At 41.1% G+C, this 24,264-nt stretch overlaps 1 protein-coding gene across 5 annotated transcripts in view; it reads left to right on the top strand.

The window, feature by feature from the left end:
- il16 (interleukin 16) overlaps positions 1-24,264 on the top strand; it is an 85,105-nt gene that overhangs the window by 45,719 nt on the left and 15,122 nt on the right. For all 5 annotated transcript variants that reach the window (XM_084006560.1, XM_084006561.1, XM_084006559.1 and 2 more), the window contains 6 exons: positions 348-465; positions 7,956-8,088; positions 18,225-18,312; positions 18,551-18,774; positions 18,910-19,044; positions 20,333-20,485. In XM_084006560.1, the coding sequence (XP_083862686.1) occupies positions 348-465; positions 7,956-8,088; positions 18,225-18,312; positions 18,551-18,774; positions 18,910-19,044; positions 20,333-20,485 (851 nt within the window). The remainder of the gene's footprint in view (positions 1-347; positions 466-7,955; positions 8,089-18,224; positions 18,313-18,550; positions 18,775-18,909; positions 19,045-20,332; positions 20,486-24,264) is intronic.

The following is a 24,264-nucleotide window of genomic DNA, read 5'->3' as shown; positions in this document are numbered from 1 at the left end:
ACGTGATAAAGGTTCATTGACGACGATATTTCGTCATCATTTTTGTTGACCAAAGCAACACTAGATCCTACATTTCACATAATGGAAACAATCTTTCAGTTCAGTAATACGGTCCTGGTAAAACACCCACATCTTTCTGATGTCCATGTTTAGTTTCAGAATCATGAAAAATCAGTTGTTTTCTCTTCAGGGTTATGAGTTTGTCATTATTCCTTATTCATTTTTACAGAATCAATCATTAACAAGTCAAGTCTTTTGTCAATTGTTAGCCTTTTCTCTGGCTCTGCTGTGGTTTGTTGGGTGTAAAACTCTTTTAATGATAAACAGTATCATGCATGACTTCCCAGAGGCCGGTGTTGGTCTGGGTATTGGACTGTGCTGCGTCCCGTCTGGTGATGGGTGTCCTGGGATCTACATCCACACCCTGTCTCCTGGATCTGTGGCCCACATGGACGCTAGACTGAGGTGAGGACACATTTAGAATTACAATGACTGTGAAAAAAATGTATGCAGTTACTAAAATGTAGATCCTGTGTTGTACATGTAACAGGAAGTGAGGTCAATCAATGTTCTGTTCTAGTAATAACGTACTAGAAGAGGGCAAACTTTTTTATTCTCTATGAATTCAGATCAACGTATCCTCATACAACAATTCATATACAGATACAATCAGGTATTGTGTTATTGTAAAAACTCCTGTAGTGTAAATGACACATAGCTGCTGGTTTGAGTTTAAATACGATCATGGTGTGAGTTAAAATAAGTTAAGAGAAGTTAGTTGACTTGCTCTTCCTCCCTCCAAGGCCATTGAGTGATGTGCTACAGAGCGTTGGCATTTGATTGGACGGCTAAAATGGCCTTAAAATGTGGTGAGCTAGAGGACTCAACACACTTTCCTTGTTGCAAAGTTACAGATTGATTGATCGATGGATGTCATCCATCCTTGTCTTCCACTAAATAAAGTTCCCATAAAACTAAGCTACATTCACATTTATGTTTCATGGGAAACCATTTGAAACACTTTGAAACAAAGCGATATTTTACTAAAAAAGGCATCAGGGTTTGGATTAAAATGACTTAGTAACTGAAACAAGACAAAACCTCAACAGATCTACTAACATCAGTCTCCTGGTGGAAGCCCTGTGTGTTTTTAGACCCGTGCACCACCCAGACCTTCTCCCTACGTGGACTTCTAGGACTCTGTGAAACTAATGTGTGACATTTTAAGACCAAACTTAATCCACCACAACATACGTTTCCCTAAAATTGTAATTCTTGATGCAGTTGAGTTGTGTAGGTAATGTTTTGGAGAGCAGGCTGTATAGGAGGTGATACATACGGTGATCCTGAAGGGCAAACAACAACGACATTAACAAAAACACAACCACATTAACTTCTACCGGATAGAGTTGGTACTTGCTATGACACATCATTGCTGACATCACGCCACACAGGTCGCTTACGGCTCGGATGGCCATCATTTAGCATCAGATTAAGAAAAAATGTATTGTAGGTCATTTTGGCAGAGCGGTTACACAGGGCTCTCAAGCATGAATTTCAACTTGTTCACACGCTCACAAGCCACACCTAGTTCGCCACACTTCGTTATGCACAGAAACTTCGTACACTGAGCCCAATGCATTTTTTAATACATTGTTGCGAAAATTCACAAAAGGAAAATGAACGGAGTCATCAGCTGAGAGGGAGATTCTGTGATCGACTCACATCATGAAAAAAGAAAAAGAGTAGTGCAACAGTTGGATCGTGGAGAATGGTGGTCTTCTTTCTGATGTGCGGTCCCAGTAGTACTGGACCACCTACCTCCTGAAGTCCACCTGGACCTGACCGGGATCGTTGAAAATAAACAGAGACATCCAGCAGTCACTGGCTGTCTTAGTTTCTGTGATATTTAATAGAATATATTTGGGTTTTGACTGTTGGTTGGACAGACAAGCTGTTTGAATGTGACAGCTGTGGGAGCTTGTGAATGGTTGAGTTCTTTTTATTACAGTTTTTCTCAGTCGCTTTGGTCTATTTCTCAGTTCAGAATTGAAATACTTGTTCAATCTTTACATCATTGTCATTGTGCACATAAAAATTTCATTTCTTTGAACAAGTTGCAAATGCTTTGGTACATCCATGCAATGAGTATGTACAATGCTCTGCTGTTTACTGCATTGTGAATTGCTTGATGTCATGTTGATCAAAATGTATTATTTGTATGCATTTAAATTTAGGGCATTTAGCAGACACTTTTGTCCAAAGCGAAGTACAATAAGTACATTTGTCGAAACGAAGAATAGATAGAAATAATTAATAATAAATAATAGAAATAGGTGTTAGGTCCTCATCTGAGTAAAGTGGTAGCTGTTCAGCAAGGATACCTAAAGGACATCAGTGCTATGATCAAAGTGCTATAGGTAAGAACATAGAAGTGGATTTTTTTTGTGGGGGGGAGGGGGGGTGTCATACTATGCAGAGTCGAGGGGAAGTCTGAACAGTTGAGTCTTGAGCCTTTTTTGGAAGATGGCAAGTGACTCTGCTGTCCTGTCGGGATTTTGTTCCACCACTGAGGCGCCAGAACCGAGAAGAGTCAGGACTTTGCTGAAAGACATTGGTTTGATTTCAGCAATGGTGGTACCAGTGCCGGGGTGTGTGGTTTGACCAGTGTTTGAAGGTAGATGGGTGCCGTTCCATTGATGGCCCTGAAGGCCAGTGCCATCGTCTTGAATTGGATGCGGGCTGCAACAGGGAGCCAGTGGGCGTCACGGAGGAGAGGGGTCACATGGGAGAATTTGGGTAGATTGAAGACAAGACATGCTGCAGTGTTCTGGATACGCTGCAATGGTTAAGTCGCTGAGGCTGGGAGTCCAGCCAGGAGAGAGTTGCAGTAGTCAAGGCAGGAGATGACCAGTGCAGGAGTTGCGTTGCGTCCTCTGTGAGGAAAGACCGGATCCTGCGGATATTGTAGAGGTCAAATCTGCGTGTCTGCCAGACAATCTGATATGCAAGTTGTAATGTGGGTGTCGGAGGTTTGGGGCAAAGAGAGGAACAGCTGGGTGTCATCTGCGTAACAATGGTAGGAGAATCCATGTGATGTGATTATAGATCCTAGTAGGGGTGGGCGATACACCGAAAATGTACCGATACCGAAATTTACGACGACAACCGACGTCATTTTGCCCATGTCGGTATATTCGGTTTAAAAAAAAAAAAAAAAAAAGTAGTTTTTTTCTTGTTTGGCTGTGTGTGTAGGTAGGCTACCAGTATGTTCATGTCCCTTTAAGACGCTCGGCTGTACTGTTCTACATATACAGCGTATGCAGTCACGTGACTCCACCCCATCCAGTCTGTAACAAGAAGGGAAAGTGTGGGTGAGACGAAAATGGAGCCCGCCGGTTTAAACAATGAAGCGGCTGCTGCCGCGGCAGCCGAAGTAAAAGTGCGTGTCCACAGGCAGCGGTGTTTCCCCGCGTCCCATTCATTGTCTATGTGAAAAGCTGTGCAATGCATTCTGGTAGCGTCGCGGCGAATGTCGAGAGACGGCGCGCGAGTTGGCCGCTTCTCATTTGCCTAAAGTTGAAGTCGAATCTACTTTATGCTAATCAGAGGCGCCGGGCTCGACTCGCCGCCTCGGGAACGCTCGCGAACGCTCGCAGAAAAGTGTTGTTTAAAGGAGAGCGCCTGTCAATGATCCTCTAGTGGCAGCCCACCAAGTGTGCAATACTGGGAAGCGGCGCGTCCACACGCGTTTAAAATCGCCTCTGTGGACACGTACCTTAAATCTGGTCGAGGAGGAAGAGCACCTCGTTCCCAAAAGAAATGCGTCATCGATCGTTTGGCAACATTTTGGGTTCAGCGAGGACGATGTCGATCAGAAAAATGTGAAATGTAAACTGTGCCAAAAGACTGCCTTTGCACAAGTCATTGTTTACTTTTCCAGTGGCAAATGTGAAATGTATTTTGTTTACAAGGGATGCAACTCCATATTTTGAATTTGTTTATAGAGACTGTATTTTTAATACTTTGTTATTTTATACTACCAAATAAATAATATAAATCTTAACTACAGTGTAGTTTTACAGTCCTTTAAAGTGGCATTTTTTTAGCCGCGGAGGGGGGGGGGGGGGGGGTTACTTATCAATCATTTATCGTTATTGAGGTGAGTTCCTCAATATATCGTGATATTGATTTGAGGTCATATCGCCCAGCCCTAGATCCTAGTGATCCGGTGTATAGTGAGAACAGAAAGCAGTCCTAGTACTGGGCCTTGAGGGACAAACGTTTCCAGAGAACAGGGTTTGGACATAGAGCCAATCCATGTGACATGAAAGGTGCGATTTGTCAGGTATGATGTGAACCAGGTTGGAGCAGAGTCACTGATGCCAAGTTCAGCCATGGTGGAGAAGAGGATTTGGTGGTTGGCTGTGTCAAATGCAGCAGATAGGTTGAGGAGAATGAGAATGGAGGAGTGGGATGAGGCTCTGGCATCTCGCAGGGACTCAGTCACTGTGAGGAGGGCCGTCTCAGTGGAGTGAGCAATCCTGAATCCTTATTGATTAGGGTCAAGTAGGTTGTTCTGTGAGAGATAGGATGACAGTTGGTTGTAAGCGGAGCATTCCAGGGTTTTAGAGAGGAATGAAAGAAGAGATACAGGTCTGTAGTTTTGGATGTCAGCATCGTCTAGGGTGGGTTTTTTTTTAGGAGTGGCTTCACTGTAGCTGACTTGAACGCCATTGGAATGAGACCTGAGGTGAGGGAGGAGTTGATCAGGGTGTTGAGGAATGGCAAGATGTCGTGTGGGATGTCTTGGAGAAGAGAGAAGGGAATCGGGTCAAGGGAGCAGGTGGTGGATGGCTGAAGCTAGTAAGGCCATCAGAGGTGAGAGTTGGGGGAGATGGTTTCTGGGAGGGTATAGGAGTGAATGAGAAGCTGATGTCTTTGCAACTTAAGTCATCAGCAGTGAGGGAGGGAGGAGGGTGAGGGTGAGGAGGGGTGAGGAGGGAGGAGAACATGGAGAAGAGTTTCCTGGGGTTGGATGCGGAAGAGTTGGTTGCACATCTGTCTGTGATAAACGATTTGATATGCATCCAGATACACAGGTTATGATTCGATTCAAAAACGATATCCTTTTATTACAGACCGATTTAGATTCGAATCGATTCCATACAGTGTAAGAACGATACAATTTGATTCTACGGTTAATATTTGCTGTAGATATTTTATAAAATAAAGAAGCCAATTCTATGAAAGTGACAGTACAATCATTTCTTTTCAAATATGTAAAATACCACATATCCCCAAGCATTGTGGCTGTATGGCACTGGCAAAAACAAACAAACAACAAAATCACATGTCAATGTATTTATTTTTAGACATGTACCAATAATACGTCTTGCTAAATCGGATGGGTCACAGGACAGTGTCATGGACGCTAACTGTGCTGCAGCCGCCTCTTGTGGCGCAAGTTGAGACACAAGCGATTGACATTCAAAGCCATCCATCTCTCACGTGCGGTCGTGGAGTGCCTGCGGTCACACGGCAGTGTCGCAGCCGCCTACCTGTGCTGCGCCCGCCTCTCCACCTCCTCCATGTTCCGTGTTGTCCCTTGTTTATCACTCATAACAGCTAGGCAGCTACGGCGTTTCGCAGGCAGCTTCAGCTCTCGCATTGTTTTAGAGATGCTGGTGTAATGCCGCCAACCGCTTCAAAGTCTTGCAATACCCGATCTATGACTCTATAACCGATTCATCTAGGAATTCATTGATAGTTCGTATAGATTGAGGAGGCTGCTACCGATGCAGCCGTATCTCTCACTTGTTGAACCGAATATCCGGTCGCATCGGTTTATCGTTCACAACCCTAGTAGAAGGCAGATTTAGCTGCTGATAAATTTGAGGTGAAGTCAGAAAGGAGGTTGTGGTAGTGAGCAAAGTCATCATCCTGGCCTGATATCTTCCATTTTCTCTCTGCCACTCGCAACACCAATCTGTTGGTTCGCAGAGATTCGGACAGCCAGGGAGGGGAGGGAGATGATCGCGCTGGTCATGAGGTGAGGGGACAGAGAGCATCCAAAGAAGAGGAGAGTGAGGACATCAGGATGGACGAGGGCATCCATCTCATCTAAAAAGTCAGACGGAGAGCACCGGGTAGGCGATAGATCACTATGATGTTGGCTTGAAAGGAAGGGTGATAGAGACGATGTGGAATTCAAATGCAGATCGGGTTAGGTGGTCCAGGGGAAGGACCTGGTAGGACCACCTGGGTGAGATAAGGAGTCCAGTTCCTCCTCCTCGACCTGTTCGTCTTGGGGAGTGTGTAAACTAGTAGGCAGTTGAGAGGACAGCTGGAGTGGCAGTGTTTTCTGGGGTGATCCAGGTCTCTGTAAGGGCCAGGAAGTGGAGAGTCTGCAGGGAGGCATACGTTGAAATACTGTCCGCCTTCTTGACTGCAGACTGACAGTTCCATAGCCCCCCTAGTTCTTCAAGTTTCGTACCGGTGGAGTATGGTGGGTAACAGAGATTGGATGGGTTACAGCCTCGACCAGTCTCTGGTGAAATATTCTCCGGTTTGATGTCCTGACTGGGATAGGACACATGGCTGCGATGGGTGGTGGTTGAGTTGTTTTGACTTCCTCGATTGACTCTAGAAGAAAATGTGTTTCCTTACAATTCTTATTTGTATCTCATATAATATTCCTTTCTCTCGGAACATCAAATGTCCTGCTGAGCTGTTTTTTATTGTGTTTAACCCTTGCCGTCTTGATGAAAAGACTCTTTGATCTTTCCCTCTTCCTGAACTGTCTCTGTAACATTTGTCCCACATACATTGATCAAGGCCCGAAGGGTGACCCCTGTAGTGACATTGTCTAGCTGTCCCAATAACAGTCACACCTTGTAGACATCCACAGAAGTCTCTTCCTCTGCAGAGAGACATGTGTTGATTCAATGCAAATCCACTCATGGCGCCTTCCCTTTTGTTCTCCTGAATGTTCTGTATAAATCCACCTTGGCCAGGCCATTCGGGAGAATGGATCTTCATGGATACACTGTGAATTTCTTTTCTCCACTGTCAGTGATTAAACCTCATTTGAACCAGCCACAGAATTGGACCTGGAGAGTTTTTCTTCTACAATACAGAGCGACTCCCTTGTCTTTGTTCAACAGTCTTCGTTCGACTGTCCTGACGTTGTAGTGACAAGCTCTTAAGTGCTTGGCTTACCTCATGCAGGTTCAGCCCCCCCCTCCAATCAAGTTTATTGACTACAGCTGAGATGGCCGAAACTAGGTAATTGCCCACTCAGTATGAACAGCTTCACAAGAATTTAAACAACAAGGTATCTTGACAAAACTAAATATTACAAATAGCTCTACTCACAGAAAAACTTGCCAACAAGATACAAAGCAGCTTCCTTCCTTTCTTCAGACAAAATGTTGTGTAGTATACATTTCCATTGGATTTTTTTTTAATCTGCCCTGAATTGGTAAATTGCTCCCAGGTGAATATTGACTTTCTCTAAAGAAGGGAAATGTGTGAAGTATTAGATCAACCCATGATCAACCAGTTTTCTGAAGGTGCATCTCATGAACCATCAACTGGCATATATACAGTATATATATATATATATATATATATATATATATGGATTTTGAGCAAGAGACTGGCTTTTGCAGGTAATCCATGGTGTTTTGCTATTTGTACGAATTGTTTTGAGAAATGCACTTATTGTTTTGCAAATGTTTAGGATGATTTGAGAAATGTACCAAAGCGACTGAGAAAAACTGTAATCAATACACATGTATTCACCATGAATTTTCCACGGTTGTAAATTTCATATTTCCAGCATGCATTTAAACATTTTTATTGCTCTTGGTTTGCAGCAGTTCTTGGAGAAACATCAATGTTATTGTTTTTCTTTCTATCAACACCTTTCCCTCCTGACCTCTGCCCTCCAGGTGTGGTGATGAGATCATGGAGATCGACGACACTGTGGTTTATAACATGGCGCTGAATGACGTCTACACAGTACTGAGCCAGTGTACGCCGGGTCCAGTCCACATCATCATCAGCCGACACCCCAACCCCGAAGTAGGCAATGCCTTCACCTCATTTACCTCAACCGAGGCAGATTTATGGGCTTCCAGGCCAGAGCCTGGGCTGCCTAACTGCACCTTTGAGTTTTATGGAGTGATTATGTGTGCATCTTTAAAAGACTGACGTGTTGGTTGAGTCCTCCTTAGATTATTAAAATACCAAGAATACCCAGAAACAATGCTGGCAATGTGACCGTGAAACAAGTCCAATAATATAATGATACATTTTATATAGCTTTAAAAACAGAGTTTACAAAGTGCTTTCACAGACAAAGCAAAAGACAATATAACAACAGAAAGACAAACAAAACTAAGATATGAAAATGCAATAAGTGCAAAAGTAAATAAAATTACAAAATGAAGGCAGCAGTAAAAGGACATCAGATTAAAAGCCAGTCTGTATGAATGGGTTTGAAGAAGTGAGTTAAATGAGTTTACTATAACAGTAAAAAAAAATCAGTTAGACATCAGAGGACCATGGAAAGTATCACTATAAAATACTTCATAAATGACAAATCACTTCAGATCACATGATCTAACTGACTTAATTCAAAGAGGACTGGATATCTTCAGAGGCTCCAATTCAACTCTTGAAAGATGTGCCTGTAAAAATTACACGTTATGTTTTTTATATATACTTTTTTCAATGATTAATATGTGTCTGACTCTCAAAGCATCCATGAACCAAACCTCCCTTATTTATTTATTTGTGCTTGTTTTCCTTATTTTATCTTATTTCATGTGGGATTGGTTTTTATTTTTTATTTTTACAGTTTTTCTCGATTGCTTTACAGCTTCTGTCAACTCTGAAGTGACTTTTTCTAAACAGTTAGCTCTTAGGTCTACACTAGGGGTGTAATGGTACACTGAAGTCACGGTTCGGTACGTACCTCGGTTCAGACATCACAGTTCGGTACGAGTTCGGGGCAATGGAGGGGACAGAAAAAAAAAAAAAAATGCAGAAGGCAATTCTTTTTTTTGTGTGTGCATGTCTCAGGTTGTATTAACTAGTGTCATACAGTCTCTCTCCTGTGCTAGTTGCAACAGCCTGAACTGCGTAATCTAAGATGTAAACAGTAGCCAGGAGGCGGAGCTCTGAATCCACTGAAAGCGACTCGGCACAATGTAGTACATATTCCAGACCCTTATGTGGTGCTGTTTCTGCTAAAAAAATACACTAAAAATGCAGAAGAAGAGACGGAGCTTGACTGGATGTTTGCCGTTGCTATTGCAACACGTGAAAGCTACGGCTACTTGCCACTAACCTGACCCGACCACCCGATCAATAAATATCCATAAGATGACAATTTGGCCTGTATAAATAAAACCAAAAATAAGCATCAACAGCCGCCACCCTAAGGACCTTAACGAGGTGTTGTCACACGCTGTGATGGATTAATTAGAATATGTGCTGGTTGTTTGTTAGCATCGTAAAAAAGTAGCAATTCTGCAACTTTTTTTCTCAGAATATTGCCCCCTCTCTCGGCTCCTGGTTTTTCAGACAGTGGCCCTAATACGCCGTCGTACAGAGGAGTAGAATATCTGATGCAGCACGTTCAAGAGCACGAAGGCCGTTGTTGTTGTTGTTGTTACGAGACGTCTCCGGGTAAGAAGTCAAGGTACGTGTCTACAGGCAGCGTTGTTTTCACACTTCCCATTCATTGTCTATGTGAAAAGCCGTGCAATGGATTCTGGTGAATTTCGAGAGACGGTGTGCCGAGTTGGCCGCTCCTCATTTGCATAAAGTTGAAGTCGAGTCTACTTTATGCTAATCAGAGGCGCCCGGCTGGACTTGCCGCCTCGCCAACACTCGCGAAAATCTTTTAAACTGAATGTTGTCGATCTAAAATAAAGACAGCTTCAGCAACTGCATAGATTGTTTCTCGTATAAAAAGTTGTCAGAAACATATTTCGGTGAACTATTTTCGTAAAATGACCTGGCAGGATTAGCCTCCCATGCAGTTCATTCATAAATCCCATAAGGCGCTCTGTGTTGTATGGGCCAACCAAAGGTAAGTTGCAAAGGGCACCTTGGCTGGAGATTGCAGTACACATTGATATGTTTGCACCCCTCTGGCCTGGCACTGTAATAGTCGCCCTTAAAGCTAAATCACATTCCTCCCACGCCTCCTGACTTTTTGGAGATTGAAGCCTGCCTCATCAATGAAGATGGACTTGTGTCCAGCCTCAGCTTCAAGCTCCATGATTCTCTAAATACATACATCGAAAAAAATTACAGTATACAGACAAAATACAGTAAACTGAAAAAAAATATTAAAATTCGTTGTAATGGCTTCAAAAGACAGTAAAGTACAGTACTTTAAAAAGGTCCTTACTTGCACATACTGACATCTAGCCTCGTTTACATTATCAGCATTCCTTACGAAAGGTACAGTGTAGAGTTGTTTCATTGCTATATGGTTCCTTTTGAGTACCTGAGGGGTATTCCATCAAACTCGCTAAGCGCAAAGCCGGGCTAATTTCGATAAGCCTCGCTACCTTTAGCGAGAGTTGCGTTCCATCAACGTGACTTGAGGCACTCTCCACTAAGTAACCATGGGAATTTATCCGACCAAACTAGCCTGCCCCGGGGCAGGCTAACCATCAGGCTTACTTTAGCGGGGGTTTCAGAGAAGGCCGTCTGTCGGAAACAGCTGTACCAGCAGAAGGTTCCGCCAAGCCTAGTCCTCGTGATTTTGTCACGTGAAAGACCAAAAATTACCAAAATTACATAAATGAAGTACAAACAGACTATATTTTCATCAAGCATCTAAGAATACATGCTTGCAATTAAAAAAATATGAATAAATCGTTTATTTTGTTTGACACCGACTGGCCATATCATTATCTAAAGCCCCCAGTTGGGTGAGTGGTGATGCACCTGCCCCCGAACGTGGGCATCCCAGGTTCACATCTCATGTGTTTTTTTGGCTTTTTTTTGCCTGTATAATTGTCTTTAGATCAGAGAATTAGACCAACATTTTACCTTAACTATGATAAATATGTCATACAATTTCCCCAGAACCCAAATATAACTTGCAAAATCATGATAGGCATAAAGATGTTATTATTTTTTTTTTAAACAAGTGTGTTTATTAATTTTTTCAGAATAAATATTCACACAACAACAAGTAAAATACAGGTGCAGAACAGAACTGTCACAGTATGGCTCATCTTAAATGGTACAAACATCACAGGGCAGTAGCATGTGTTATTTACAAATTCCAAAATATAAATAATCCATCATCTCACTTGGGGAAAAGCATTTCAAATAGAAATAAAAGGAGCGGAAAACAAAAACAAACAAACAGACGTATAATAAATACATGGTAATTACGTTTGTTGATGGCTTACATACAGGGGGAACAAGCCTCCAATGCTTTCCTCCCCTCCAAGAACACCATAAAAGATCTCCACATACTGTCAAAGATTAGATATTTACCCTTTAACGTGAAGGTGAGTTTTTCCAGTGCCAGCGAGTCTGATAGTCCTGCAAGCCAGACACTGATACTTGGTTTAGTAGTGGATTTCCATGACTTGGCTATAGTGTATTTGGCTTGTAACATGCAAAAAATAATCATAGATTTGTTTGCCTTGTTAAGGTTAAGATTTATCGGAAAAATACCAAGAATACAAAGTTTGGGGTCTAATATTAGTTTTATACCTGTAACCTGCAAAATCATATTCATCACCTCACTCCAAAAGGCCTGAATCAATGGGCAGTCCCATAGGCAATGGTATAGTGTGCCCACTCTACCACACTTGTAGCACGTGTCAGGGTTATTGGGGTTGAATTTATTTAGTTGAGTTGGTGTTACATATATTCTCATTATCCACTTGTACTGAAGTAGTTTAAAATGGGTATTTATTGTTTGTATTTGAGATTTTAAGCAAATCTTTTGCCAGTCCTCGGTGGAGATTACTGAATTTAAATCCTCACACCATGCCAATCTTTTCCTATCTGAGGAAACCTTTGAACCTTCCATGATTGATGCATAGAAGCTTGAAGTCAAACCCTTCTTAGGATGTTGATTTGTTGCTATTTCTTCTATAGGGCTAAGTGTAGGTAGAGATAAAGACTTCTGTAACTTAAATATATAGCTTCTTATCTGCAGGTATTTGAAGAAATGGCTTGGTTGGATGCCATATTTTTGTTTCAGATCGACAAACGACAAGAGAGTGTTGTTGTCAAATAAATCTGCAATTTTACTAAGACCTTTGTTTGCCCAAATTTTGAAGCCCATATCTTTTTGGCCAGGTTTAAAATCTCTATTGCCCCAGATTGGTGTAAATTGAGATATTACAGGTATCTCACCTTTATGCTTATGAACCTCATACCATACTAGAATTGTGTTTTTAACAAAGGGGTTAAGTGTTAACGCTTTTAATTCTTTTAATTTAGCTGAGTATAGGTATGAATTGAGTGGTAGGGGGGATGACATATTTCTTTCCATACTCATCCAAGACTGTGGCGTTTTTTGCGAGAACCAGCAAGAGGCAGTAGTGAGTTGGGCAGCCCAATAATACCATTGGAGGTTTGGGAGTTTCAAGCCTCCTCTATCGTAGGGGAGATAAAGCAAAGATAAGCGAAGTCTAGCCCGTCTGTTGTTCCAAATGAAATTACAAAACATGCTTTTCATCCTTGAAAAAAAATTAATAGGAGGACTAAGAGGAATGGAATGAAAGAGGTAAAGGAATTTCGGAAGAACACTCATTTTGAGTATACTGATTCGCCCTATCATGGAAATTGGTAGTAATGACCATCTATTAATAGAATCAGAGACTGACTCTATCACTGGATTATAATTTGTCTCTACTAAATCTTCAATTTTAGGAGTGATTCTAATACCAAGATATGTAAAGCTATCCCTAACCACCTTGAATGGAGTTTGAACAGGGGGTTTTATTCTTTCTGAATGCTTAAGGAAAAGTATAGCAGATTTGGATTCATTAATTTTATAACCGGATAGCTTACTAAAAGAGCTAATGATATTAAACATGAGATGTAGTGACTGTTCTAAATGAGATAAAAAAATTACAATATCATCTGCGAATAAGCCTATTTTGTTATCAATCTCATTTATTTTAATGCCTGTAATATTTTGATTACTCCTAATGGCAATAGCCAAGGGCTCAATTGCCAACACAAACAAAAGGGGTGAAAGAGGACAACCTTGGCGTGTGCCTCTAGAAAGAGTAAAAGGATTGGATATAATATCATTCGTTAATACAGATGCTACCGAGTTGTTATATAGGACTTTAATCCAATTGGAGAAGTAATGACCAAAGCCAAAACGTTCGAGTACTTTGTGGAGATATTGATGCTCAACTCAATCGAACGCTTTTTCTGCGTCTAACGAGAGCACTGCTGTATCTGGATGTTCTGTCTTTGCATGAACAATATTGAGAACCCTACGGACGGAGTGGAAAGCTTGCCGTCCCCTAACAAATCCATTTTGGTCCGGATCAGAGAGAAAAGGCAGGTACTTCTCAAGCCTTCGTGCCAGTACTTTGGCAATTATTTTAGCATCAGAATTAATCAATGAAATCGGCCGATAAGAATCACATTTTGTTGCTGGTTTTCCAGGCTTCAGTATTAGAATTATAAGTGCATTACACATGGATGGTGGGAATTTGCCGGAATTGAAGCTTTCTACAAACATATCTAACAGTGGGGATAATAACTTGTTCTTAAAGATTTTATAGATGTCCATAGGTAGCCCATCTGGGCCGGGAGCCTTTCCCCCTTTCATTTTGTCAATTGCTTCAGATATTTCAGCTGAAGTGATAGGGGAATCTAAATCAGCTTTAGCATCCTCACTAAGTGAGGGGAGCGTTAACTGATCAAAAAAATCTTGAAATGATTCATTAGTCACTAAACATTCCGATGAGTACAACTGTGTATAATATGATTCAAATAATGTATTAATTGTTTGAGGGTCTGATGTTTTATCTCCATTGGCAGTGACAATCTCTGTAATAGTTCTTGCATTTTGTTCTGTTTTTAGGCGCCAAGCAAGTAATTTCCCTGCCTTCTCTCCCTGATCATAATAGGTCTGCTTCAGTCTAATTAATCCTGCCAGGGCTTTATTGGTGGATAACTTATTGTACTTCGCTTTTTGGATGGCTAATTTCTGTTGTTTTTCTCTACTAAAGTTTTCGGTTACTTCCACTTCAAGTTCCTTTATATCTCTTTCCAACTCCAATATCTCTAGATATTGTTTATTCGATTTATTTCTTGTATATCCCATCATTTGACCTCTAATAAAAGCTTTGAAAGCCTCCCATCTTACTGAGGCAGATGTTTCTGTTGTATTTAACTCAAAATAGTCATCAATATTTTGCCCAACATAGTCGAGGAATTTGGGATTTTGTAACCACTGTGGCCTTAGTGTCTTTTTCCTTTGACAGCAGTTGTAGCTGAGTAGTTAAGCAGAAGTAAAGCATGATCGGAAATGAGAATACTCTTATATTCACAATCATTGACATCTAGAGCAAGCAAATTGGACACGAGAAAGTAATCTATACGACTGTATGAATTATGTGTGGTTGAATGACAAGAGTACTCTTTCTTTGTCGGGTTTTTAACCCTCCAAATATGAGCTCCTGCATAAATTGGTGAATTATCTTCCTGCTTCTTGCATGTGTTAGATCTATGCCTGAAGAGCGGTCAAGTTTTGGGTCAAGGGCGCAGTTAAAATCACCCCCGATTATTATGACACCCCGAAGAGAGTAAATTTGCAAAAATAAATTATTATAAAAGTTCGGGTCGTCATTATTAGGACCGTATAAGTTCACAAGAATTAAGTCTTGGTTTATTAATGAAGCTTGTATAATAATATATCTGCCAGCTGGATCCAGAATCGTCTTATGAATACGAAGAGGAACAGACTTATGGACAAGTACTGCAATTCCTCTGGCATATGATGAAAAAGAGCATGTGACTACTTGACCTGGCCATCTTTTCTTTAAGCGACCTGTTTCATTAGAGAGCAAATGTGTTTCTTGTAAGAAAACTATTTTGGGATTATATTGTTTGATCCGATTCATAACTTGCTTTACTTTAACTAATTTTCTTAGGCCTCTGACATTCCAGGAAATTATCTGAAGATCTAAAATCCTATTAATGTATTAATACTGTGATTATGACATGGCCCTGATGATACCGTTTTGCCATTACTAAAAAAAACCCACCAACATTCCAAGTAAAGAACATTAAAACACTCATTACAACACAGAACTCTGAACCCTTCCCGCCCCCTGTGATCTCGTACACAGAAACCCTCCCCACTTGAAGCGACCCGGCTAAGCTCACTGATCCTTCAAAAGGAGCAAGAGAGAAAAAATACAAAATAAAAAAAATAAAACAACAGAAAGCGTACTACCTAAACTGTATAGGTCAAGCGCTCCGATCCCAGTGAACAATAATCATGTTTTCCATCACCCTCATGATAAATGCACAAGTGTAAGCAACCAAACATAATCACCTGTAACGTTATACAGGATAAACAACACTTAAACACTGTGGCAATGTTCCTCACTGTCACTCATAAGACGTAATGTGTTTAATATTCTGTTTTGTCATAATGTTGACAGTTATTTACCCCTCTTGTTGCTGACGGATCCGTTGTATGAATGCTTCAACTTCTTCTGGTGTGTTGAACTGGTGTCGACTGCCTTTATGAAAGATCTTCATCTTTGCGGGAAATAAGAGCCCGAAGTCCAGGTGCAGCTCCCGGAGTTTCAGCTTGACATCGTTGTATTGACGGCGTTGTTTCTGTACCTCCACAGACAAGTCTGGAAAGAACATGATCTGGTGCTCCCGATACATAACTTTTCCTTTTTTACGAGCTGCTCTCATTACCCGGACTTTCTCTTGATAGTTAAGGAACTTCATGATGAGAGTGCGCGGGGGTCCACTCGGGTCATGTCGGCCGGGCAGCCGGTGGGCACGTTCAATAACAACTGGACTCGGAAACGTGTCAGGTTAGAGGACTTCAGGCAGCCAGGTTTGAAGGAATGCGACCGCGTCTCCTCCTTCAGTTTTCTCGGGCAAGCCGATCAGCCGTAGGTTGGATCTTCGGTGTCTGTTTTCGAGGTCGTCTAGTTTTAATGTAAGCTCTTGAACTTTCTTTTGAAGGGACTTTCCCTTGCCAGTTAGCCCAGAGATGTCGTCTTCAGCTTTGCTAATGCGGGACTCTGCCGTGGTTAGCCTCTCAGAAAAAGCACCAATTGCTTCTTTTATCTCTTGGTTAGACGAGACGACTTCACGCAGTTGAGTAGAAAAGTCAGCTCTCATTAAACGAATGGCAGCTAAAATGTTAGCGCCGTGGTCTAGGTGAGCCGCATTAGCATCTTCCAAATCCACCTCGTCGTCCACCGAGGCGCGGTCCATGCTAGCGTCGTCGTCTTCGTCGCCATCCGTTGCCGTTTTAGTCTGGTTAAGTTGTTTCTTTCTTGGCATTTTTGTTTAGAATATTAACACGAAGCTTTTGTAGAACAGACTGGGTTAGTTGAGGGTCGATTTGGCAAAATGGAAGTGCAAAAAGAGCACACGGGACCGGAGCTCAGAAACCCGCTGCTGCTCAGGTAGACGCCATAACCGGAAGTGAAAGATGTTATTATTAATAGCATGTTATAGATCCCAATGACAAAGGCATTGCTGCATGCAATTGTCAGCCACATGAATTCCTTTCAGGTGAGTTCATTAATAGGTTCATTGAATTGTTGAGATAAATGAGTTGGTCAATGTAGATGCATTTACTAGGCCTATCTAAAAAGAGAGAGAGAGAGAGAGAGAGAGAGAGAGAGAGTGTTCCGGACAAAGAAAGAAGTTTCACAAAGTTCCATAGTCGGGAATTGAACCCTGGCCGGCCACGTGTAAAGCCAGCACATTGCCTCTACACTATCCTCACATTTGAGAAATCGTTGTCAGTATTATATTAGAACATGTTACTCTTAACGGTACTTCCATATTTAATCACTCTGCAATTCTTGCCCAAGCAGCCTCGCGGTTTTTATTTATCACTACAGTATTCCCTTTTTTGGTTATGATGGGTTTGTACTCCTTGTACAGTTCCATCATTAATTTTTGCCCTGGTCTTTTCTGCCATTTTCTCGATGATTCGACATTCACGATTCTGGGCTGGCTTCATATCCCGTGAACGCGCGTAACACACGACAACGTTAACCTGGCTTGAATTAGCCTCAACAAGGCGCGGCTGAAATGCGTTAATGGAATGGGTTTAGCCGCAAGTGGAAGTTGGCGTTAGTTCTAACCAGGCTTAACTAGGTAAGCGCCGCCTTAATTAGCGAGTTTGGTGGAATACCCTCTGGGTATTGTTGATAAATTACATTATTGATATTTTGAAATTTGGCCTGATCTGCTATGACTGCTGCTTGTATTTCACATAGTCTTATGGCATTGTTGGCCACAACCATATTTACAAGTGCAGAAAAACTGTATATAGCTGCAGGGTTGCCCATCTATTGACTATATTCTATTGACAAACTCATGCTTGTCCCAAAAGTATTCAATTCAAAATTATGCTGTAATACAAATACATTTATTTTGGTAAATGATGTCGTCTGCCTGAGAAGATGAGTTCAGGGCAGTGAAGTTCCTGAATAAGCTCTCTGCTGCCTTTCACAGCTCTTCATTTCTACTTCCCTTTTTTCCACAATGTCTTCACTCAATATTAGTCAGAAAAATAAACACATCAAGAAAATATTAAGACATTTTTACAAAACTTTACTTTGGGACGACAGGTAAACAAATATTGTGGTTGCTGTCAGCTTACCTGTTCTGTTGTGCCTTTCCTTCCCTCTCCCATCATTCTCTTATATACAATACAGCCCACAATAAGTTTATGTCAACATGACATACACATATGCAAATATATATGTTCATTTTTAAAAACAGTGTTTTAACAAATTTCATTCAAGCAGAAACATGGACATTCACATAGTTCACATTGTGGTCAGTGTTTCGGCAGTATGATTGAGTCACAACAACCCGTTTCCTCTCTTTAAAGGTCCAATATTGGATCAGATTACCAATCAGAGAGTGTCTCGTCAATTACTGATCCTTTCCTCCCCCTGACTTAAACCTTCCCTTCTTCTGTGTCTCAGGTGTCAGAGCAGCAGCTGAATGATGCCATCGCTCAGGCGGTGGATAACAGCAAACTGAGAAAGGACAAGAGCCAGTGGAGTATTGATGGTGAAATATATATTCATTTTCTACACTCACATATTCCTATTCAGGCTCAATGTTGGACTTTGTGCTGTAAATTCAGATTCATTCATTATAACATAGATGTTATATTGTGAAATCAACATAGTCATAATGAGAAATTAAACAAAAAAAACTGCCACATTCATCATCATCAATCCCCACATTTTCCCCATCTGTAGTTTTCATTTCATTAGATTATAATGTTGTCATGTTTTGAACCCAGGGATGCGTAGACTGGAGTCTTGCTCTCATAGCCGGCAGAGATGTGAACGTTGTCTGGAGAGGAGTTTCAGTTCATTGATAGTTCGACGAGGACAGAAGACCATGACCCGCTCCTGCAGCGACAACACCAACAGCCATCACCACAACCACTGCCTGGCCATACACAACTTGCACAATACACACCATAACCTGTCAGCCCGCGTCCACAGCCTGGACACACCCAAGGTAACAACATGGAGGGGGGTAAAACCTGCACGCAAGGTTCAAAATACAGCTTCTGTGTTCCTAAGATCAGAGAAGTAATGTCCTCTGTTGAGAGTGTGGTAGTGTGTCTCATCTTGTCCCATTCCTGTTGTTCAGTCTATGAGGGACACCTGGTCTGACAACAGACTGTCAGTCCCCCTGTATCCTGATGAAGATTATAACGTCCCATACAACTCTGCTGCTCCCGAACTGTCCAGTCAGAAGGGCCTGGATCTGGAATTCATGGGCAAGGTACCATACCCATCCTTAACCCATCATCCATTTATCCAAACATACATCTATACATCCATCCATCAATCACCAATTGATCTATCTATACATCTATACAATCCTTTCATCCATCCACCCATTATCCATCCATCTATACATACATCCATCCAACTATACATCCATCCATCCATAAATCCATCAATCTATTAATCCAATCATCCATACATCGACCATCCATCCATCCATCCATCCATCCATCCATCCATCCATCTATCCATCACAACATTCAGAGTTATTTCAATTGAATACAGTTTTAGATACTGTTTTCCTGCTTCACACGGTTGAAAAGGTACAATGTGTAAACTTTGACTCCAAACAAATGGGGGCCGTAATTTACCTCTACTACTGGCTCCAATCTAAATGTAGTGTCAGCATTTAAATATATATAAAGATGATAAATTAATAGCAGGTCAACAGTACACAACATTCAACCAAATTGCTGAGAGCCGGTCAGAAGAAGGCCCAGATCACACAGAGACCTGTTGCAACAGGGTAAGCCCCTGTGTTTGGGAGCCTGTGTAATCGGGTGTTGGATCAACCAGGTGATCAGATGTGGATTCTAGCTCTTGGGCTCTTGATTTAGCTTTGCTCTCTGAGAAGAGAAAAAAAGACCATAAAAAGATATTGTTCATACTAATTAAATAAATGTAATTGTCTGAAGGAAATGAGGAAAACAGGAAAGTCCGCCTCTTACTTCATTTAATTGGTTGCCTTGGCCAAGTGGGACATTGATGAGCAGTGCATCTCGATGCCTGGTGCTGAAAAGTTGAGAAGATTTTAACTTTTATGGGTGTCTAAAAACCACAAAAGTGCACGCCAGCCGTGCTATACCATAGGTCTTGGTGTGATCGGCCCATAAGAATGCTATCCTATAATCGTTAGGTATCGTTTCGGCTTATAGTTTATCTGTGTGGTTACTGTGACACTGACCAGGGCTGTATGCTCTATGTATGCTTTGATAGTTCCTTTGATTAAATCAAAGTGGCAGAAAAGCACTGTATGTTTTTGACAAGCCCTCTGGGCTTCTTTGTCCTCTGAACTGAGGACACACTGGACGTTACAGTGACTCACTATCGCCTCTCGAGGAACAAACGATATAAAGTTCACGCCATAGCTTGCTGGCTGGAGGTAGATATCATTGCAGAACAATCTGGCAGTACTTCCTTTCAATCTTTTGACAATGTTAGTTAATTTATTATGTGTTGGTCTAGAACTTAAATCTTGAATACAGCTGTATCTGTGTTTGTAGTCCAGCTGCAGAAGCCGTGTTGCTCCACGTCGGTACTGCTGGCCCCAGGATGTGACCAGTGAGGAGGGTTACAATGGAGACTCCAGTAGCTCCAGTGGAGGATCCCCATTTAGAGATGGAGGCCTCGAGTCCTCATCACATACCAGCTGCCAGGTTCGTCTCAAGATAACATAAATAGACAGAATTGTAAAATGACAAGCATAGATCAGAGGCTATGCATGTTGTTACAGTTTTTGTTGGTTGAGCATTAAATAGTTTAATGTACAGTTCAAAATCTTTGTAGAAAACACTAAGACAATGTCTTTGGCTTTTTACACTTAGAATTTGAGGATAAGATTCATGATTTTTGCCCTTTCCTCAAATTAACCAAACATACATAAAGAAAGGCACTAGAAGGTGATGGACACGAGTGCATAACAACTTTCAGTGTGTGCGAGATGCTGCTCAGATTATTTGGCTTGCCAAACAGTATTTAAGTTCAGTGGACATTCAAAGATATTGAAAGCATGAGAGATGACAGGGATCCAGCGGCCGCATCCTTCGCCATGTTTTCATCTACTAATCCTGCTTCTTCTGAACCTCCTGACTGCAACTTTTTTAGTGCCCCACGTACAAGCAGTAAAGGGGGTGGGACGGCATGTGTATATAAATCAAGTTTTCAATGCCAACGGATTCCACGCATCACTCAATCGAGCTTTGAGCTGCAGCTCATTGAGTTAAGGCAAGGCAAGGCAAGGCAACTTTATTTGTATAGCACATTTCATACACAAGGCAGACTCAAAGTGCTTCACATCATAAAACAAAGTGAGAAGAAAAAAATAGAAGAATTAAAAGAAAATAATAATAATAAAATAAAATATGAGAATAAAAACATATTTGCAATAATTAAAAACAGTGCAGACATTAAAAGATTTAGCAGAAAGCTATGGTGAACATAACAGTTTTCAGTCTAGTTTTAAAAGTGGTCAGAGTTGGGGCAAGTCTTACATCTTCAGGAAGTTTATTCCAGCCATTTGTTGCATAGTGACTAAATGATGCTCTCCCGTGATTGTTCTTTACTCTGGGAATCACTAACAGATTGGTCTCAGAAGATCTTAGTGGTCTAGAAGTCTTATGTAGTGGGAGCATATCAGTGATATACTTCGGTCCAAGACCATGTAGTGATTTATATGTGAGCAGGAGGATTTTGAAATCAATCCTCTGACATACAGGGAGCCAATGTAAGGATTTAAGAATTGGTGTAATGTGCTCACATTTTTTGGTCTTTGTAAGAACTCTAGCAGCAGCGTTCTGAACAAGCTGTAGCTGCCTGACAGTTTTTTTCGGAAGACCTGCAAGGAGACCATTACAGTAGTCTAGCCTACTAGTAATAAAGGCATGTACAAGTTTTTCTAAGTCTTGAGCTGACATGAGCCCTCTAAGTCTTGCTACATTTTTTAGGTGATAGTAGGCTGATTTTGTTACTGATTTAACGTGACTGTCGAAATGTAAATCAGAATCCATAATAACCCCAAGATTTCTGGCTTTGTTTGAGGTTTTCAGGGACAGAGAGTGAAGGTGTTGAATTACTTTAAACCTTTCTTTTTTAGCACCAAAAACAATGATCTCAGTTTTGTCCTCATTTAGTTGTAGGAAGTTTTGGCACATCCAGTCTTTGACTTGCTCAATGCACTGGCACAGAAGATCTATGGGGCGATAGTCGTTTGGTGATAGTGCTACATAGATTTGGGTGTCATCGGCATAGCAATGATGGTCAATGTTATTATTTTGCATGATTTGTCCTAGTGGGAGCATGTAGATGTTGAATAAAGTTGGCCCCAAGATTGAACCTTGGGGGACTCCACACGTTACATTGGTAGGTTCTGATACAAAGTCGCCAATGGAAACAAAATAGTTCCTATCTTGTAGATATGACTTGAACCAGTTTAAGACTGTGCCTGAGAGCCCCACCCAGTTTTCCAACCTGTCCAAGAGTATTGAGTGGTCGACAGTGTCAAATGCAGCACTGAGGTCTAATAGCATTAATATTGAAGTTTTGCCAGAGTCTGTGTTAAGACGGATGTCATTTACAACTTTAATAAGGGCCGTCTCGGTGCTATGAAAAGGTCGAAATCCTGACTGGAAGTTGTTGTGGCAGCCAGTTGAAGCCAGGAAGTGATTTAGTTGTTGGAGGACAACTTTCTCAATTATTTTACTTATGAAGGGTAGATTTGAAATTGGTCTGTAGTTGTTGATAATAGAGGCATCTAGGCTCCGCTTTTTTAGAAGAGGTTTAATGACTGCAGTTTTGAAGGCCTTTGGGAAATTGCCTGATTGAATGGAGTTATTAACTATTTGCAATACGTCTATTGATAGGCAGTCAAAAACATTCTTAAAAAAGTTGGTAGGTAAAGCATCAAGGCAGCAGGTGGATGATTTTAGATTTGTCACCGTTTCCACTAGAGTTTTAGAGTCTATGGCATTAAAGCTTGCCATCATTGCTGTGTTACTTTTGCCTGAACAGGGTGGTGATCCAACTTTTTTGTTTGAGATATTGATGGCGCGTCTGATGCCTTCAATTTTATTAGTATAAAAGAACGCAAACTCATTGCATTTCTGCGTGGAGTGGAGTTTAGCTGGTATTTGTGTTGGGGGGTTGGTCAGTCTGTCAACAGTTGCAAATAGGGTTTTCGCCTTATTAGTGTTGTTGTTTATGATATTGGAGAAGTATGTTTCTCTCGCACTTTTTAAGACTAAATTGTAGGCCCGGAGGCTCTCTTTATAGATGTCATGGTGAATATGAAGTTTAGTACTCCGCCAGATTCGTTCAGCCTTCCTGCACTCTCTTCTCTGGGCTGTCACAACAGCAGCTTTTCTCCAGGGTGCCTTTTGCTTACCAGAAATTGTTTTAACCGTAGCAGGTGCAATGACATCTATGACATTCAGAATTTTGGAATTAAAGATGTTTACAAGATCATCAGCATGACATGGGTTTAGAGGTGGTAACGAGGAGATGGCATTTTTAAAGAGTACATTGGCATGTTCATTGATGTACCGCTTTTTGACCTTATTTGATTCTGTTTGTGTGTCAGGAATGAAAGAAATATTAAAGAAAACACAGAAGTGATCAGACAATGAAGGATCAGTCACAAAAACCTCAGAAACATGGAGACCTTTTGTGATAATCAGGTCCAGGGTGTGTCCCTTACAATGAGTAGCCTCTTTCACATGTTGAGAAAGGTCAAATGTGTCTAGAATATTAAAAAGTTATTTTGCACCCTTGTCATTCAAATCATCAATATGAAAATTAAAGTCACCAGTTATAACTAGGCAGTCAAAATCAGTGGAGATGCTAGACAATAATTCAGTAAAATCATAGAAAAAATTTGACGAATATTTAGGTGGCCTGTAAATAATTAACAGGAGAACTGTGGGAGAGCATTTCAACACAGCACAAAGATATTCGAATGATGGAAAAACACCAAGTGACATCTGTTTCCCCTGAAATGTATTTTTAAATATAGCAGCAACCCCTCCACCTCTTTTCCCAGATCTACAAACATCAATAAAATTATAGTTGGGGGGGTGCTGTCTCGATCAGAATGCTTGCACTGTTATTTTGTTCTAGCCATGTTTCAGTTAAAAACATAAAATCAAGTTTAGAAGTGGTAATAAAATCATTGACTAAAAATGATTTGTTATTAATTATTAAGAGACCTAACATTTAGCAGACCCTCGTCTACTCCAGTGTTACTTGCTCTAATCTATCGTCCTCCTAAATACAACAAGAACTTTATTCAGGACTTTGAAAATTTCCTGTCTAACACTCTCTCGATATATGATAAGTGTCTGATTTTAGGAGATCTGAATATTCATGTTTGTTGTAGCGACAAACCAATGGTGAAGGAGTTTCTCTCTCTTATTGACTCCTTTGAACTTACACAGTGGGTCTC

This window comes from Eutrigla gurnardus (assembly GCF_963514095.1).
Source record: "Eutrigla gurnardus genome assembly, chromosome: 1".
NCBI classification, from domain to species: Eukaryota; Metazoa; Chordata; class Actinopteri; order Perciformes; family Triglidae; genus Eutrigla; species Eutrigla gurnardus.
Note: the sequence above shows the minus strand (reverse complement) of the source record. Positions and strands in the feature narration are given on the sequence as shown.